Below are 17,442 nucleotides of genomic sequence, written 5' to 3'. Positions count from 1 at the left end.
GCTTTTGGGTTTAAAAACCCTTCGTCAGGCTGAGGAAGTCTCTGCAGTTGATGTGTGCTCTTTCTGGATGGAGGGAAGGAATAGTTAAGAAGCCAGAGGCTGGGCTGGTCTGCATGCAAGACAGGCAGTCATTGAAGATATAAATTGAGGAGTCAGTGGGCGAGAGACAGGCTGGGGGGGGGGGAGGTGGAGAAAAGGGGGATGAATGTAGTAGTTAAATAGTGGAGAGGTACCTGGGGAGTCAGATGTCAGGCAGGTTATAATGTGTCATAAATCCAATGTCTATTAGTCCATGATTTTTTGTATCCAGGAGGTTGATGAAATGAAGTTCGTAGGTTCCTCTTGAGAAGTGTTTTGTAAGTTCCCTTTGAGGATTAGAACTGAGAGATTGGAAAGAGAGTGGTTTTCTTATGAGAATGTGCCCCCACAGGTAATTGGGTATTCTTGTCTTGGATAGATTTCTGGTGTGTGCTCATTCTGGTGCGCAGTTGTTGTTTGGCCTCTCCTATGTATTTTCCATCAGGGCATTTGGTGCATTGGATGAGATATATTACATTTCTGGAGGTGCAGCTGTAAGATCCAGGAATGCTGATGGCTCTGTTATGGGGTGTAGTCATTGTGGGGGTGGTGGAGATGTGTTGGCAGGTTTTGCATTTCTTGTCATGGCATGGTCTGGATCCATTTGTTGAAGGGGCTACTGTTATATCAATGTCAAGAAGGGAAATGTACAAAGGGGGCTTTCTGCTACAGTCCCACCAAAAAAGGAAATATTCCCAACATAAGAATATCTAAATCTTCCTGGGAAAGTTGTGGACTCTCCATGACTGGAGGTGTTCAAGAAGACATTGAGCAGTCACTGATTTATGTGTAGCAATACCTGTGTTCTGTTATAGGGATTTCTCAGTCTTCTGAGTTTTGCTGTTTGCCACATGGGGTTGGGAGGGAATTCTACCTTCCCACTTTCTGCTACAGGTACCAAGGTGTTTCTAGCTTTCTAAAGAGGCTATGGGTGTTGGCTGCAGCAAAGGCTGGGTGTGGTGATTGGGTTGTGACAATAATCCTGTTGAGACTCAAATCTGGAGGCTCCTGGTTAGAGGGTTATTGGCCCCTCCACTCAGGGTCAGATTGACCACCACATTTGGGGTCAGGAAGGAATTTTACCCCATGGTCATACTGATATGGACTGTGGGGGTAGGGGTAGGGGTGGGGGGCAGGAATGTGTTGCCTTCCTCCATAGTAGGGGACATGGCTTCTATCTGGGATGTCTTGAGCATATCTTAACACCATTTTACAGCAGCAGGATGTTGGCTGCTGTGGTCCCACTGCTTTCCCTGTAGCAGGGTTGGGTGTGGTGTCTTGTGTTGTTAAGGCTGATGGTCATTTTACAAATAAGTTAAATGATGGATTCATCTGGGGTGGTTTGGATAGTTGTTCCTGTCTCAGGCAGGGGGTTGGACCTGACATTACCTCTGGAGCTCCTTTCCAACCCCAGTTCTCTAGGATTTTGTGAATATCATTTGATATTTTTTCTTTGTTTGTTGCAGTTGTTAAACTTTACCTAGAATTTAGCTAATCAGCGTATGCTCCAATAGTTATATTTGTTTTTACTTTGCTCTTGAATTGAATAGTGCAGCACCAGCCCCTAGTATATCAGTAAAGTGGCTAGTTTCTCTTTCTCTGGGGAAAAATATGTTGTGTGTTCAGGGGTAGATCCAGTGGGGCTCACTTGTAACTGGTCCATCCAAATTTTAAAGCCAATTGCCTAGCAATGATAGCAGCATTTCTATTGGGGCAGTAGCAAGGGAGTCAATTGACTTCACGGCTCACTAGAATTTGCTCGATTGATTTTAAATTCTTCATTCCAAAGGTGTTAACACCTCTCTTTCCTTTGAAATGGTCTTTATATGCTTCCATTGCTCTAGGTACCCTTCCTTCTCAATGCTGTGGTCTGTTTGCTGCTTCTGGTCATATCAGTTCCATTTCACAGACCTGCATACTGCTTTTTATCTCTTGCTAGAAGCACAAACCCAGGTGTGGAAATATTACCTTAGGGGAACATTAGCTCAAGGGTGGAAATCCATTTCCATGAAATACTGGAGGTGCTGTGCAGATGCTCAGGAAAACTTGATTTTCTTTTATGAATCTGAAAAAGAGCAGTACATTTCACTGTAATGATGCTAGGAAGAATGACACAACATTTTTGGATTATATTTGTCTAGATTGTTGTATATAGTAGATGATATAGGAGAATATCTGATATAGCAGATTCCAGTAAAGCTGGGTTTTGTTTTGTTTTTTTGCTTCAGTTTTAAATTTAATGCTATACCTCTAGGCCCTGATTTATTAATGAAGATTTTAGTTCCTTTTTTTACTGGAAGAAAATGTGTGTTGTGTTCTATGAGATGATGCACCACACCATCTGCACCCCCTTTTTCAAAACCCTAGATCCACCCATCTTAGAATTCTCTTAAATGGTTCACCTTTACCTTTTGTGACATTTTCTCTTCTACATATTTCCTTCTCCTGTTCTTTTCTTGGCCAGCCATTGTCAAGCAACTATCAGTAACTCTTTACTGTCCTGTTATTAAACAGCATAAGGTCTACTGTAGTCTATAGGAGGATCACAGACACTTCTGAGCAGGGACCGTTACTTGGTGCTGGAGTTCCCCAATCTCTGTTGGGGCCCTTACATCACCCAGCAAAATGGGGTTCTGATGTCAGCCTGGGTCCATGTAGCTCCAGATGTCCTATTCTTCTCCCTCCAGTGACACAGTGGAGGATGATGATGACCTCTATGACTGTGTGGAGAATGAAGAGGCTGAAGGCGATGAGATCTATGAAGACCTGATGAGATCAGAGCCATCCTCTGTGCCTGTGAGTTCACCCTTATTGCTTGAGGATGTTCTAGCCCATGGGAGCTGGGAGTCAGGACTCCCCAAGGTTTCAGTCTCAAGGAGAGAAGCATGAACAGTCAGAGCCAAGGGGCTGGGAGTCAGGACACCTGGGTTTTTTTCCCAGCTTGGTAACGTGGAGGAGGTCTGGTGGTTAGGACAGAGCACCTGGAAGTCCAAACTCCTGTGCTCTGCCCCTAGCATATATGATGGGACCAAGTGACTAGAGAGGTGGAGACTGGAATTCAGAACTCCTGGGACTTCTGTCCCTGGCACTGTGGGGAGACTGGTTACTAGAGAAGAGGGACTGGGGACTCTGAACTCCTGGGTTCTGTTCCCACGTGGCAGGGGGGAGTCTCCTGTTTAGTGGTTTGGGAGGCCTGGATTTGGGGAGGGTGTTTGAGTCTCCAGTTAGAATAGGAGCCAGGGTGGGTAGGGGTATGGATGGGGTATGGGTAGGGTTAAGGTTAGGAGTATAGGTAATTTTAGGGTTGGAGTATGGTTAGGGTGAGTAGTATGGAAAGGGTTATGGATATGGGTAGGGTAAGGATAGTGGTAGGGTTAGGGGCATGGGTAGGGGTAAGGCTAGAGGTAAGAGCAGGGTTAGGGGTAGGGCTAAGTGTGATGGGTAAGGTCAATGTTTTGGGTTATGGGTAAGTTTTAGGGGTAGAGGTATAGGTAAGTTTATGGCAAGGGAGAGAACTATGATTAGTGTTGGGAGGCTTGGTCAGGGTAACGGGAGCAGTGGGATTAGAAGTACGAGTATCATTAGGGTTATGGTTTATGGGTAGGGTTAGAAGTATGGGTATGAATAGGGTTAGCATTAGAGTAGGGGCATGGGTAGTATTAGGTTGGAGGTATGGGTTTGGGTAGGGTTAGGGTTAGGGGCTATGGGTAGGGTTGGAGGTATGAGTATTGGTAGGATTGGGATTGGGGACATGGATTGGGTTAGTATTCAGGTTAGGAGCCTGGGTAGAGTTGGGGGTGGGGTTCAGATTACTGAGTATCAATAACTGGCTCTGGATCCTCCCACAGCAAAAGATGACTGAGCTGGACAAAAGGAACTGCTGCCTGCAGGAAATCCGGCAGACAGAGGAGAAATACACGGACACACTAGAATCCATCTACCAGGTGCGACAAGTACCCCTTATGGTCCTGGTCTCTTATGCCATGAGGCAGAGATAGCAGCTGGGGCTTTGGCCTACAAGGGGTAATTTCAAAGAGGGCAGGGGGCGAAGAGTTGGGAGCATCATTTATGACCTCTTTTTCTCCCTGTTGAAAGCTGTCCCCTGTAAATCCTTGTTCCTACCATCCAGTGAATGTCCATCCAGCTTTAGGATTAGCAGGGGTTAGGGTTAGGCTGAAGCTAGAACTGAATGGTTTGACTCTGGCTATAACCCCATCTGTGTGTCTATCTGTGTGTGTCCATCTGTATGTCCGTCCATGTGTCCAGCACTTTAAGAAGCCCCTGCAGCGGTTTCTGAAGCCGCAGGACATTGAGAACATCTTCATTAACATCGAGGTACAATGCTGTCCCCTCTTCCCCTTCCCTTCCTGGCTTGCCATGAGCTCAGCTTGGAGAGATCCAGGCAAAAGATCAGCCTCTCACCTGTGTCAGTAATGATGTAAGAGATGGATACCCCATGACACGCATGCCACATGTGACCTGGGCAGCTGGCATGTTTGGCAGGGGAGCCCCAGGTGCCCAGGGCAGGGGGTTCAAACTGGGAGCAGAGGATGGGTCAGATGTCACTGCCAAGGCTGAGTCTCCCTCTCTTCTTTCCAGTGGTTCAGAGATGCCTTTGGGGAGGGTATAGGGATGAATTTGAACTCCTGGGTTCAATTCCCTGCTTCTTGGAAGTTAGAGGTTAGAGCAAGAGGCTTAGAACTGGGACACCCGGGTTGCATTTCTGGCTCTGGAAGGAAGCAGGACTTAGTAGTTCGAACAAGGAGGGCTGTGTCGCCTGACTCCTGGCTCTTATTTCTGGCTGTGTTGTGGTTAGCAAAAAGGGGATGAGAGGCAGGATGCCTGGATTCCTCTATCTTTTGTTTGCCACCTGCCTGAGCACATCACTTCTCCCTATGACTTGATTTCCCTGTTACTGGAGGGAACCATGTGATAATCTAGTGCCAGATCAAGATGTGGGTATGCCACATAGCATTAAGATCTCAGTTGGTCATGCCCCACTGGGTTGGAGGACGGAACCAGAAACATCCAACCACATGTCATAGCTCCTATGCTGCTCACAGTGAGCAGGGAATACTTTTCTAGCTCACGTGAGGGGGTCCTGTCCTCTGCAGCAGAAGGATCTGAGCTGTGGAGCCTCAAGCCAGAAACAAGAAGGCCCCAATGGGCAGAGAACTTCATGTTAATGGTACCAGGAGGCCAGAGAAAGCCGTAGTAGAATTTGAGACCTCACGGGGCATCTAGTCCATTTCCCCTAAGGATCTCTCCCCATCAGGGGAATGGGCCCTGGGGCTTTGGGTGGGGAGATCCATCAGAGAAGAACAGGCTGGAGAGATGTTTTGGCTTGGAGCCTGGCCCACTGGGCTGCAGGGCTCATGAGTACTAGATCGATACTGTATTTTCACATATACAACATGCTACAGAATATAATATGCACGTTGTTTCTGAGGCAGAATGAAGGAAAAAAAAGATTTTTCTAGAGGTGTGGCTGCATAGAGCAGGGACAGAGCCTCATCTTCAGTTCACTCCCCCCATCTCTTTCCTGCTTAACTAAAGCTGAAACCCTAGCTGCTGCTGAAGCCTGGTCTCCAAAGGAAGATCTAGGATTTTGAAAAGAGCCAAAAAGAAGGCTAAGAAATAGGAGGAGAGAAAACAGGAGCAGTGAGTAAACAGCAACATTTCCCTAAGAAAGGTTAGGTTCATTAGGACCGTCAAGACCATCAGAAAGGAGAGATGTTTGTTATTACCTCTGGAGTGAAAAACAATGAGCCATGAAACTACTTGACTCCTTCAGCTTCCTGAAGAGTAATACCACATCAGAAATCAAAGTGGGCAGCTTCTATTCCAGGCAGAAAACCAGGCTTCCCCCACTGAAGGCACACACCCCAATTTTGAGGGGTTGATTTTGTGGGGGAAATGTGTGTGATGTACACTAGAAAATACAGTAATCAGGAGGCAGCTGATGAGCTGAGATGCTGAAAATCCATATATGCATTATCCTGGTGGTCTAGGCTTAAGTTTAACCCTTGTGTGACTCTAGTGGATGGTTGAGGCCCATGGTTGGGTGATGACCGTCTATGGCTCGGGTGCTGCTGGTGTTGGGGCCTAAGGTAGCTGTAGCCCAGGAGGCACCACTGACCCCACCCCTACCTTTCCCCTTCTCTTAGGAGCTCCTGCATGTGCATCAGTACTTCCTGGCAGATCTACGAAGTGCCTTGTCCTTCAATAATGGCCAGAACCTCTACCAGGTCTTCATCAAGTACAAGGAAAGGTGAGGTTTTGCCTGCTAGGAGGTTAGGTACCAGGTCTGGAGTGGAAGAGATGGAGGGGTGGACACAGAAAACCCTGGTTCCCTGGATAACTTGCCTAGGGAAGAGCAGGAAATGCCTCCAGCTCTCAATCACCTTTCCCCACTTCTGTGCAGTCAGGCAGAGGGGCCTGCTGAAGCTCCCAACCCACCCCAGGGCTTCTTCTATGTCAGCCAAAGGGTGTCCCCCAACCTTGGGCCTCTGTGCATCAGGGAGGATGTCATCATCCTGGCCTGAAGTGTCCTGAACTCAGCTCTTGGCAGGGCTTTAATTGGCTACCTCAGCCTTCTCCTTTCCTCAGCCTTCCACCGCCTTATTTTCTTTCCCGTCCCTCCTTCTGTTTCCCCTCCTTTCTTTTTACATTCCCCATCTAGTGCTCTAGCTGTGTGTACCTAGGGCTCCGAGGGAAAGTCTCCTGTGGAGGACACCAGGGTTGGGGGGCCCCTGTGATTGTGACATCATTGGGGATGACCCAGCTGGGGGTCCTCTCCAGCCTTCTGCTCACAGCAGCCCCTTCTTGCCCCCAGGTTCCTTCTGTATGGCAGATACTGCAGCCAGGTGGTGGCAGCCAGCCGGTGGCTGGATGCAGTGGCCAGTGCCAGCGTGGACGTGCGGATGAAGTTGGAGGTCCGACCTATGTTGCCCTGCCATTGTAGCCCCATCCTGGCAGCGCTGCTAACTCCTGCTTCTACCTCCTAGGGCCCTGTTCCCCCCGCAGCCTTGGCTGGGGGACATAGTGCTGTGAGAGTCCCCCACACTGTCCCCTATGCCCCATTTGCAGGGTATGGAGCCTCATGAGGCCTCTTAAGTGGGCTGAGGTCAACAGAAAGCATGGTGGGAGGCATTGGCGATGCGTAGGGCTGAGATTGGCTGTGCACCCCCTGGAAATGCCAGCCACATCTCCTGGAAGTGTACTTCCGGTTTCACTGCTGGTGGTTCCATGCTTTGTGATTGGCCACTGCTCCCCTCTCCCTACCCGGTTGGCAATTGGCCACAGGGGACCCACCCCCATCAGCGATCTGGTGCCCCGCCCCAGACTCAGGAGGCAGCAGTCACCCATGGTGGGAGGGGCCACGAGGTCATGAGGATCATTACTCGGAGGGAATGGTGGGTGAGGCCATGGGGGTCACCAGAGGTCATTGTAGGAGAGGCTATGAGATCATGTGGATGGGGTCAGCAGAGGATGTGGTGGGGATGGGCCATGGGGTCACCAGAGGGCATGGTGGATGGGGCCACAAGCTCATGTGGATGGGATCATCAGAGGTCATGGTACAAGGGGCCACAGGGTCATCAAAGTTCATGGTGGAAGGGGCCATCAGAGAAGTGGTCTTGGAGTGTCAAGGGTGGGAATATGTTCCAGCATGTAGGTTTGGCCCCTGCAGGACCGTACAACTAGGCCTAAAATCACTGGGCTTCAGGCCTGGTGGTGCCCTCTGACCTTGGTCTCCTCAGCAACGCCACTTCCTCTCTCCCTGGTAATGCCACTTCCTATCTTGCAGGAGTGTTCCCAGCGAGCCAACAATGGGCGGTTCACTCTGCGTGACCTGCTTATGGTGCCCATGCAGCGGGTACTCAAGTACCACCTCCTCCTGCAGGTATAGGGGGAAGTGAGGAGCAGGATGCCTGGGTTTTCTCCCCAGCTCTGGGAGGGGAGTGAATGGAACAGGGTGTGCTGGGAATCAGGACTCCTGGGTTCTATTCTAGATCTTGGAAGAGAAGTGATACCAAGTGGTTTGAGCAACCACTAGGAACTAGGACACCCAGGTCCTCTCCCCAACTCTGGGAGAAAAATGGTTAAAACAAGTGGGGGGGAAGGGTGGGGGCTGGAAGCCAGGACCCCTTGGTTCTATACCCAGCTCTGGCATGGGAGTAGCATCTTGTGGTTGGAGGAGGGGGGCTGGACCCTGGAAGCCTGAGTTCTGACCCTGATTCTGGGTGGGGAATGGTTGAAGCAAGTGGGCTGAGAACCTGAACCAGTTTAGCCTCAGCAAGAGGAGGTTGAGGGGGGACCTGGTGGCTGCCTACAAACTCATCAGGGGAGATCAACAGCAAATAGGTAGAGCCCTTTTCTCCCCAGCACCACCTGGGGTGACAAGGAACAATGGTCATAAGCTGATGGAGAATAGGTTTAGGTTCGAGATCAGAAGGCAATATTTTACAGTTAGGGTGGCCAAAATCTGGAACCAACTTCCTGGGGAAGTAGTCCTCACCCCTACCTTGGGCAAATTCAAAAGGAGGTTGGACGATCACCTGTCTGGGGTCTTGTGAACCCAGCATTCATTCCTGCCTGTGGCAGGGGGTCAGGCTAGATGATCTGTTCAGGTCCCTCCTGCCCCTAGCTACTATGAAACTATGAAACCTGGACACCTGAGTTTTATTCCCACCTCTGACATGGAAGTGTAGTTTTAGTGGCTGGAGGAAGGGGGTGAGAACCAGGACACCTGGTTGTATCCCCAACTTTGGGAACTGAGTGAGGTCCAGTGGCCAGAGCAGGGGGTCTGGGTTCCATCCCTGGTTTTACCACCTTCTTGTTGGATAATCTTGGGGAGGTACCTTCTCTCTGTGCCTCAGTTTCCCTCTAGAGAACCATGGTCATCCTCAAACATCCCCTATCAACCCTGGCACTGGCATGATCGACTGCCAATACCCTGCTCAGCTGTATTCAGATCACCTTTTCCATTGAACCTTGGGGGTGTTCTCCAACGAGATGCATCAGCACACTGGGGTGTAGATTGTTGAGTTCTCTGCTTTGTACAGCGCCTGACACTTGCAAGGCCCAGTTCAGGACTCCCTAGTCAAATCCAGTTTTGGGCAGAAAGGGAGGCAGGGAGGAGAACCCACAGAGATGTGGCTGGATGGGATGGAAATGCTTTGTGGCCTGTTGAATTTCTTTTGTCCTTCCTTTCTGTAGGAGCTTGTGAAACACACCACAGAGCCAATGGAGAAGGAGAATCTGAGGCTAGCATTGGATGCCACACGGGTGAGCTGGGCTCTGCATCTCCAGAAACCCTCATGACTTTCACCTGCAATTTCATGATTTTTTTTTAATGACACTCATATCCAAAGATGGTTAAGTAGGGATGAGCCCAAGATGGTCTTCCACTTGAGCTGAGGGACCAGTGAGGCTTTCTGCTAGAGCTAGTGGGAAGAAGAAGCCTCTAGCCCCTTGGGAAAAGCCAATACCATATATCCCTGCATACCACATGCCTCTCACATAAGACTTTTTTTTTTTTATATAATTTGTATCCAAGGCGAAATTAGCTAAAACTAATTCCAAATCCAAGAGTTCGGAACCATAAGTAGCCCTACTACCGTCAAACATCCTCCACCTACACCTGGGGCTTCAGATATTTCCAAAACCTTTGGTGGGCATCCTACTTGTAGGCCGAAGCCCAAGAGGCTTGGGGTTTGGATGCCTCCCAGTTTTGCTTGCCCTTAGCCATAAGGCCCTGGAGCAAGCTATGGAGGAGATTCCCATTTTCATAAACTGGGTTTAAAGCCACTGCACCTCGGCAGGTACTGAACCATGCCAGAAGAGCAGTTCTTACATAAGACATGCACCCTGGTTTTAGAAGGTAGAAAAATGTAGTGCTTGGACCCAAAGAGGTCAGAAGTGGAATCAGTGCTTCTGGAGTGTGTTGGGCTTAGTGATATATAAGATAGCCAGAAATTACCTTGCGAAACCCCAGGGCAGAAATATTCTCTTCTCCAGTCCTAGCTAACACTGACCATAGGTTCTCTGCCTCATTAGGACCTGGCACAGTGTGTTAATGAGATCAAGCGAGACAATGAGACGCTCAAACAGATCACCAACTTTCAGCTCTCCATCGAGAAACTGGTGGGTTCCTTCCAGGGCTGTCACCTAGACTCACCCACTTCCCAACTTATTTTCTTCCATCCTTTCCTTTTTGTCCAGCCTGTCTCTTTCATTCCCTCCTCCTTTGGCTTCATGATTCCATCACTTGTTCATCCTTCCTCTGCTTCCTTCGGATCCATCAGTTTATTCCTTCATTCCTTTATTTTCTTTCTTTTCTGGTTTAATTCTTTTGAATTTCTTCATTCCCTCTATTTCGTTCCTCCTTTTGCAGAGGAGTTTCATTGTCATTGTGGCTCTTCCCATTTTTTATTGGCTCTTTCTCTTTAAGGAACTAATAATATAAAATAAAACCCCTAAAATTTACTTTTCCCCCAGCTAAATCATATTACTTGCTCTCACATTTTTACATACAGGTATGTATGTGTAGACAAGGTTCCTTGGGTGAATCTGATATCTTTTATTAGACCAACCCAAAAGATATCAGATTCGCCCAAGGAACCTTGTCTACCTATGTCCTTAGACCAACACGGCTACAACTGCCTGTATGTATGTGTGACTTCCCCCTACTGGAAAATAGTAGTACTACATCTATATATCGGGCCCCTGGCACGTTAAATTTAAGGTGTGATGAACAAGTTCATCACTCCTTAAATAGCAGCCCAGCCACACCTGAAACTCAACTTAAGGTGGAAGAATTCAATAAATGAGCCATGAAGTTATTGCCCGCATAACGTGGATTAACTTTTGTGGCTTGTTTGTATCGCACCTTAAATGGAACCTGTGGCCAGGACATCTGTCAGGGGCCTAGGGATTCCCTTTCCCAGCTGGGTGCTGTCAATCAGATGTGGCTGCCCTGTGGCATGGCCAGTGGCTGTGGGTAGCACTCAGTAAAGGGGTCAGCCAGGATGGAGGTAGGGGACCTTGAACTTATAGCCTCACGGAGGAGAGAGGAAGGGGGAAGGTGAGCTGGCTTAACCCTTCCATTGCCAAATTCAGGGCTTGGATCCTTACTCCCATGGGAGCCATAGGAGCAGGTGGGCGGGTAGGGGGGCCACAAGGCCAGAAGTTTGAGCCCCACTGCTTCTGCTCCCAGGTATGCCTGTAGGAGGAAGAGTCAGAGCAGGGAGGGGGCAGGGCTTGATTGGTGGCCCCCACTACTGCAGATACACTGAGGTATATCAGGATGATTGGCAGGGTTCAAAGCCCTAGCACTGTACCCCTGGCATTGTCAGTCAACCATTGGCTGGTAGTAGCATAGATTGTTATCCTCAGCCCAGTGGAGGAGTACATGGTGTTATGGCTCGTTTCCAGGCTGAACTCATAAAGGAACTGCTGCTCTTTCCCCCCACCAGTCAGAGTCCCTGGCCGAGTTTGGGCGGCCGAAGATGGACGGGGAGTTGAAGGTGATCAGCTTGGAGAAGCGCTCCAAAACTGACAGGTGAGGGCCTCCGTACCTTAGTGTCCCATCTGTAGAATAAAGACAGTGACCCCAAGCTTTTCCAAATGGGCTTTGGGGTGCAAAATGCAGTACAAGATCTACCTGGTGCTTAGCTCTGCCCCTACAGATCACTATAGGTGGAGAGACAGAGGTGGATCTTAACCAAAACCTTTCAAGAGGAACTCAGCATTATCATCATCTTCATCTGCACCATCATGGCTGTATTATCTAATTTATAACATGCCCCAGAATAAAATGTGCACCTTGCTTTAGAAAGGCAGAATGAATAACGTGAGATCTTTCCTTGATAGCCTCTGCCAGGGAGGAAACAGAACGTCCAGAGCCTGTATCCAGGGTCATGGACAGCTTCACTTTTGTTCTCCTGTCAGGGACTTAAGCAGCAGAAACTTCTGTTACCATATTTCTGTAATTATAATGTACCCACAGTTTCTAGCAGCCATGTTTTGGGGGAAGGCATGTGTTGCATGTGAGAAAACATGCCATTTTTTGTTGTTCTTATTAATATTGTTGTTATTACTGCTGTTTTGCTGTTGTTGTGATTGCTGTTATTATTGTTAGTGGCGGTGTTTTGTTGTTTTGCTTTTCCTGTTGTCATTGTTGTCATCTATGAATAATAATGATAATAGTAATAATGATGATGCTGCTGATAATGTTTATTAGTGGTGTTACGATTTTCATCATTTATGTTGTTTTGCTGTTATTTTTTTGCTATTGTTGTTGTTAGTAGTAGTATTAGTATTATTACTGGTGCAGTGGGACAGAGCTGTACTGCTACCCAGTGTGTGCACAGGTGGTGGATAGTGGAATGACCTTCAGGGCAGATTAGCTGTGAGGAATAAGCAGTTGCAGACCAAGCAGTGGCAGCACCATCAGGATGTGGTGAGGACAGCAGATGGCAATGGTTTCCCTCCTGAAAAGCCCCACACATCCTTCGACAGTGCTGTGACATGGCAAGTGCAGGATGCCACTGTAATAAGCCTGCCCACCCCACCAGCCATGGGTCTACAAGTCCCCAGTGACAGAGCAGATGGCAGATGTTAGAACCTCAACAGCTGCGATGGTGGATGAAGGCTGCAGCGGAATGAGATTCCCAGTTGTCTCGGTCTCCTTGCCATTGGATCAAGGTCCCGTTCTGTCAAGAGCCGTCTGGAAGCTGATGTACAGCAGCTTCTCCATGGATAAAGAAGTCACACACGGGCATCTTCTATGAAAACAGGTGGAAGACGATCATCCTCAACTGCGAAGGACTGCTGAAGAAGAAGATTATTGGTGGCAGGGATGGTGTTGTTTTGCTGCTGTTATTATTATTACTATTGGTGATGTGGTGGTATTGTTGCTGTTGTTGTTGTTGTTATATGTAATGTTATAACAAAATCTTATAAGTGTAATAACAGTAACACTTGGTCCCCTTCTGCACTAAGGCTGTGGATTTTAAACCCATTTCAAAAGGGGTGTGTATATGGGGGAAACTTGCTGCTCATTATCTGATCTGATGTTATATCTGTCTGTGCCTATACTAGAATAAGCAAGGGAAACCTGAACAGCTCAGATTTAAAGAAGAGTGGACAGGTGCAAGAGGTATCTTGGAATATCTTATATCAGCACAATTTACTTTATTTCTTTGCATGCAACACACCCTGGAATATAATATAGAATGCTACTCAGTTACTTATTATGGGAAAAAAGAGCTTTCCCTGTAGTAAGTAACTGAGTAGCAGCAGCAAGGAAGCCCAGCCTGCTCATTGTTCTGCTCTTTTTGGGTTAGGCATAGACTTTTGCTTGTGGCTGTTAAGCAATAGAAACTGCTCTTACCATATTTCCTCATGTGTGATGCTCACTCCATTTTCCAGTGGCTTTTTTTGGTGGGCAAAAGTGCATGTTGTATGCAAGAGAATACAATAATACTAGTCTAACTGTTACATCTATTCACACCTTCTTATAAGGAGTCTTTACTGGCAACGTGAATGCAACTGTCCCCCACAGAGTGACGCTAACCCCAGTCAGTAACCCCAGTTACTTGTGGTATAAACTTGGATTTGCCAGTATAACTGCATCTGGCACGGGTCTGTTGTGTGGCTGTTGCTTGAGCCTCTCTGCCTCTTCCCTGGCAGGTATGCGTTTCTGCTGGACAAAGCCATGATCATTTGCAAAAGGAAGGGGGACTCGTATGAGATGAAGGAGTTCATCAACCTCCACAATTATCAGGTCCGGGATGACTCACTGGGGGACAGGGAAAATAAGAAGGTGAGTCTGGGGGGTGGAGGCATGAGGAGGGGGAGCGGGGGGTCTCCCCACCTTGCTAACATAGCACAGGCCTGCATGCACACATGGAGGTGCGCCATTCCATCCAGTAGGGGGGCAGTAAGGACATAACCCCCCCACCCCCACCTCCCCCGTTGGGCTTCACAGGACTCACCTGGTTTGGATGCCAGAGGGGGTCAGCAGAGAGCCCAGGAGTCTGGACCTGGCTCTCTCTAACCACAGAGTACTTGTCTCCCAGAGAACCCTGGGGTCCTGCACGCCAGCCCTGGCCTGCTCTACTCACTAGGTAACACCCCCACACCAGCAAAGAGTAGAACTCAGGTATCCAGGCTCCTGTTGTAACCACAAGGCTCTGTGCGCCTCCCCGACGTCAGCAAATGGAACCCAGCTGTCCTGGCTCCCCAGTCCCTGTCTTACCCAGGTCTGTTGCTCTGCTTTCTACTCCTTGCCCTGTGCTACCTGCCCCGTCTGTTTTTCTGCTCTCCACTCCTTGCCCTTTGCTGCTGATCCCATAAAGCTGCTCTGCTTCCTACTACCTGCCCCATCGGCTACTCTGCTTTTTGCTCCCTGCCCCATCAGCTGCTCTGCTTCCTGCCCTCTGCTCCTTGCTGCCAGCTGGATGCAGCAGGCAATGTCAGGTATCCACATTCCTGACCAGTCCAAGAGTCTCTAACTCTGTACATGGCTTCTCTTTTTCAGTGGACCCACATGTTCTTTCTGATCGACAGCTATGGGGCACAGGGTTACGAGCTGTACTTCAAGACCCGGGAGCTGAAGAAGAAGTGGATGGAGCAGTTTGAAATGGCTATGTACAACCTCCTTTCTTTTCCCGTCTTCAGCACCCCTGTCCCCTCTCCCTCTGCCCCATGGGCTCCTAGTCCCAGAGGGGTCCCTGCACTTTCCCACCATCATATTGCTCAAGATGGGGTTTCCAGCCTCTGCCCCCATGGTGTCAGGTGCTGTACAGACTCAGCGAGACCCAGCCCCTGCTTCAGCTGGGATCAGGAGCATGTGTCAGGCACTGCACAGACATGCAGAAACAGCCATTGTCCCAGCTGGGACCAGGCCACTGTTGTATCAGGCACCACACCACCACCCCCCCCCCCCCCCCCCCCCCCCCCAAACACACACACACACACTACAAAGAGACGTTGCACGTATCCTGGGAGAAACCACTTTATCCTGGAACAAAGTGAGATTGTTCAGATGTTCATGTCCATTGTCCTGGGATAAATCCTATAAAGGATACCAAGTATTAACATGTTATTCCAGGTGGCTGCAAATTGTGTCTGTGCAGTGTCTCCATGTTTCTACTGCACGAAAGAAAAAACACTGAATGGATAGTTGAAAAGCAACAGGGCACTCAGCCCCTGATTAGAAGGACAATGTGTAAACATGTCAATCCCAGATCTCTGTTCTGGAAGGGAGACGCAACTTGTCCAGGGGAGAATGCAATGTCTGTTCCCATCCACACACACTTGCACAGAGTAACTGCCTTGGCTGAAATCGGAGCACTGTGGGTCCATAGCTCTGTACACACCCTGTGACACACAGCACAGCTGGGATCAGGGCCCCATGTGTCAAGTGCTGTATGTATACCATGAGAGACAGCCCTGCTGGGATCCTGACCTTGTATGTCAGGTGCTCTACACACACTGTGATACAGAGCTCAGCTGGGATCAGGGCCCCGTGTGTCAGGCACTCTAAGAGTCACAATTATTGGGCTCAGCACTGAAGTAACCTGGCAAAATCCTCCAGCATCAATTACCCAGGAGAGCCATCGAAGGGAATTTCTTGGGTCCTTCTGCCCGTGAATTGAGGTGACTGGCTGATGTCAGCATTAGGGGGCAGGGGCTCCGTGTCTGTTCTGGTCCCTGCTCCAAGTTCTTTTGTGTTGATCATGAATGTCCCTCATATCTATCATGTCCCTCTCTGCAGTTCCAACATCTACCCTGAGAATGCCATGGCCAACAGTCACGACTTCCAGATGTACTCCTTTGAGGAGACAGCATCCTGCAAGGCCTGCCAGATGCTTCTCAGGTAGGAACCTCCTGGATCCCGGAGCACATACCCTATTTTTCCACGTGTGTGTGTAAGCACACGTGTGTATAACGTGTGTGTGTATAATATATAGGGGTGTGTGTGTGTAACGTTTATATGTGCATGTATATATATGTGTATGTGTATAATATATGTGTGTGTGTATATATGTGTGTATATGCATGTGCTTGAGCATAATATATATATATATATATGTGTGTGTGTGTGTGTGTGTGTGTGTGTGTGTGTGTGTGTGTATATATATATATATATGTGAGTGAATATAATATGCACAGGCTTCACTTTTTATTTTGTAATAATTTTGATGGATATTATCAGTTTATTTTTAAGCATTTTTTCCATTTTTATCCATTTAAATTTTCAGGATTGTGCGAAATTAAGGTTTGGGGGGCAGACAAACACAACTACAATAGGACTACCACCAGCTGAGTAACAGAGCTGCCATCAGTCCTAGCTCCACTCCACGCCCCTGTAGCTCCCTTTGTCATTTCCTCTGCCTTTGCCTAGTCCCTTGGAGTTTCTGGGAGTTGCAGTCCAAACTACTGCTCTCCCTGTAGGCACACTTCATCAGCCAACATTTTTCTTAGTCCCTTTTCTATGAATTTCAGATATTAATGATGTAAAAAAATCATCAGTTTGTGAATGTGTGGCTCAATTGACATATATCAATGTTTACTGATAAAAATCAAATCCTGACAATCCTAAATATGCGTGTGTATATAATCTGTATATCTGTGTGCGTATGTGTGCATATATATTTTGTGTGTGTGTGTGTGTGTAGTGTGTGTATATGCCTGTATGTGTGCATGTATACATACACACATGTATATATTACACACACACACACACATCTATCTATCTATCTATCTATCTAGATAGATAGATAGATAGATAGATAGATATAAATGTAACATACACATGCATATAATACACCACTGGGCTCCCAGGTTAGCAGGAAATTTGCCCCCCCCCATACACACACACACACACACACACACACACACACACACATATATATATATATATATATATATACACACACACACACACACAACACCAGTGGTTTGCAGGTGGTAGTGTAGGCCTTGCTAAAGCATCAATTAGCATATATTGTATTTTCTCACATACAAGGTGCCCCAAAATATAATGCGCACCTTGGTTTTGAAAGATGGACTGAAGCGAGAAGGATCTTTCCTTGTAGCAAGTAACTTGAGTAGCAGCAGCTGGGGCTTGGAGCCTACTTGTTGTTCTGTGAGTTGCATGAAGATTTGACTTCGCCTTTGCCCATAGCTAACAGCTACTGCTCTTACCGTACTTCTCACATATAATGGTAGCATTACAGTGACACTTGAGCCTTGGTGGTCCAGGAATCATATGAGAGGCAAAGATTTCTTAGGGCGAGCTCTTTTATTGGACCAAATGCATAAGTGGGATGGAGTTAGACAAGCTTTTGAATA

At 48.0% G+C, this 17,442-nt stretch overlaps 1 protein-coding gene across 3 annotated transcripts in view; it reads left to right on the top strand.

The window, feature by feature from the left end:
• VAV1 (vav guanine nucleotide exchange factor 1) overlaps nt 1-17,442 on the top strand; it is a 60,170-nt gene that overhangs the window by 26,597 nt on the left and 16,131 nt on the right. The window contains exons 5-16 of one of the 3 annotated variants that reach the window (XM_006023343.3): nt 2,766-2,874; nt 3,927-4,022; nt 4,345-4,413; nt 6,246-6,349; nt 6,914-7,013; nt 7,886-7,981; nt 9,298-9,366; nt 10,138-10,224; nt 11,556-11,641; nt 13,774-13,906; nt 14,624-14,733; nt 15,863-15,964. In XM_006023343.3, the coding sequence (XP_006023405.2) occupies nt 2,766-2,874; nt 3,927-4,022; nt 4,345-4,413; nt 6,246-6,349; nt 6,914-7,013; nt 7,886-7,981; nt 9,298-9,366; nt 10,138-10,224; nt 11,556-11,641; nt 13,774-13,906; nt 14,624-14,733; nt 15,863-15,964 (1,161 nt within the window). The remainder of the gene's footprint in view (nt 1-2,765; nt 2,875-3,926; nt 4,023-4,344; nt 4,414-6,245; nt 6,350-6,913; nt 7,014-7,885; nt 7,982-9,297; nt 9,367-10,137; nt 10,225-11,555; nt 11,642-13,773; nt 13,907-14,623; nt 14,734-15,862; nt 15,965-17,442) is intronic. The other 2 variants (XM_025203945.1, XM_025203946.1) reach the window with 2 other exon arrangements.

Source organism: Alligator sinensis, unplaced genomic scaffold, assembly GCF_000455745.1.
Source record: "Alligator sinensis unplaced genomic scaffold, ASM45574v1 scaffold707_1, whole genome shotgun sequence".
Taxonomy (NCBI): domain Eukaryota; kingdom Metazoa; phylum Chordata; order Crocodylia; family Alligatoridae; genus Alligator; species Alligator sinensis.
Note: the sequence above shows the minus strand (reverse complement) of the source record. Positions and strands in the feature narration are given on the sequence as shown.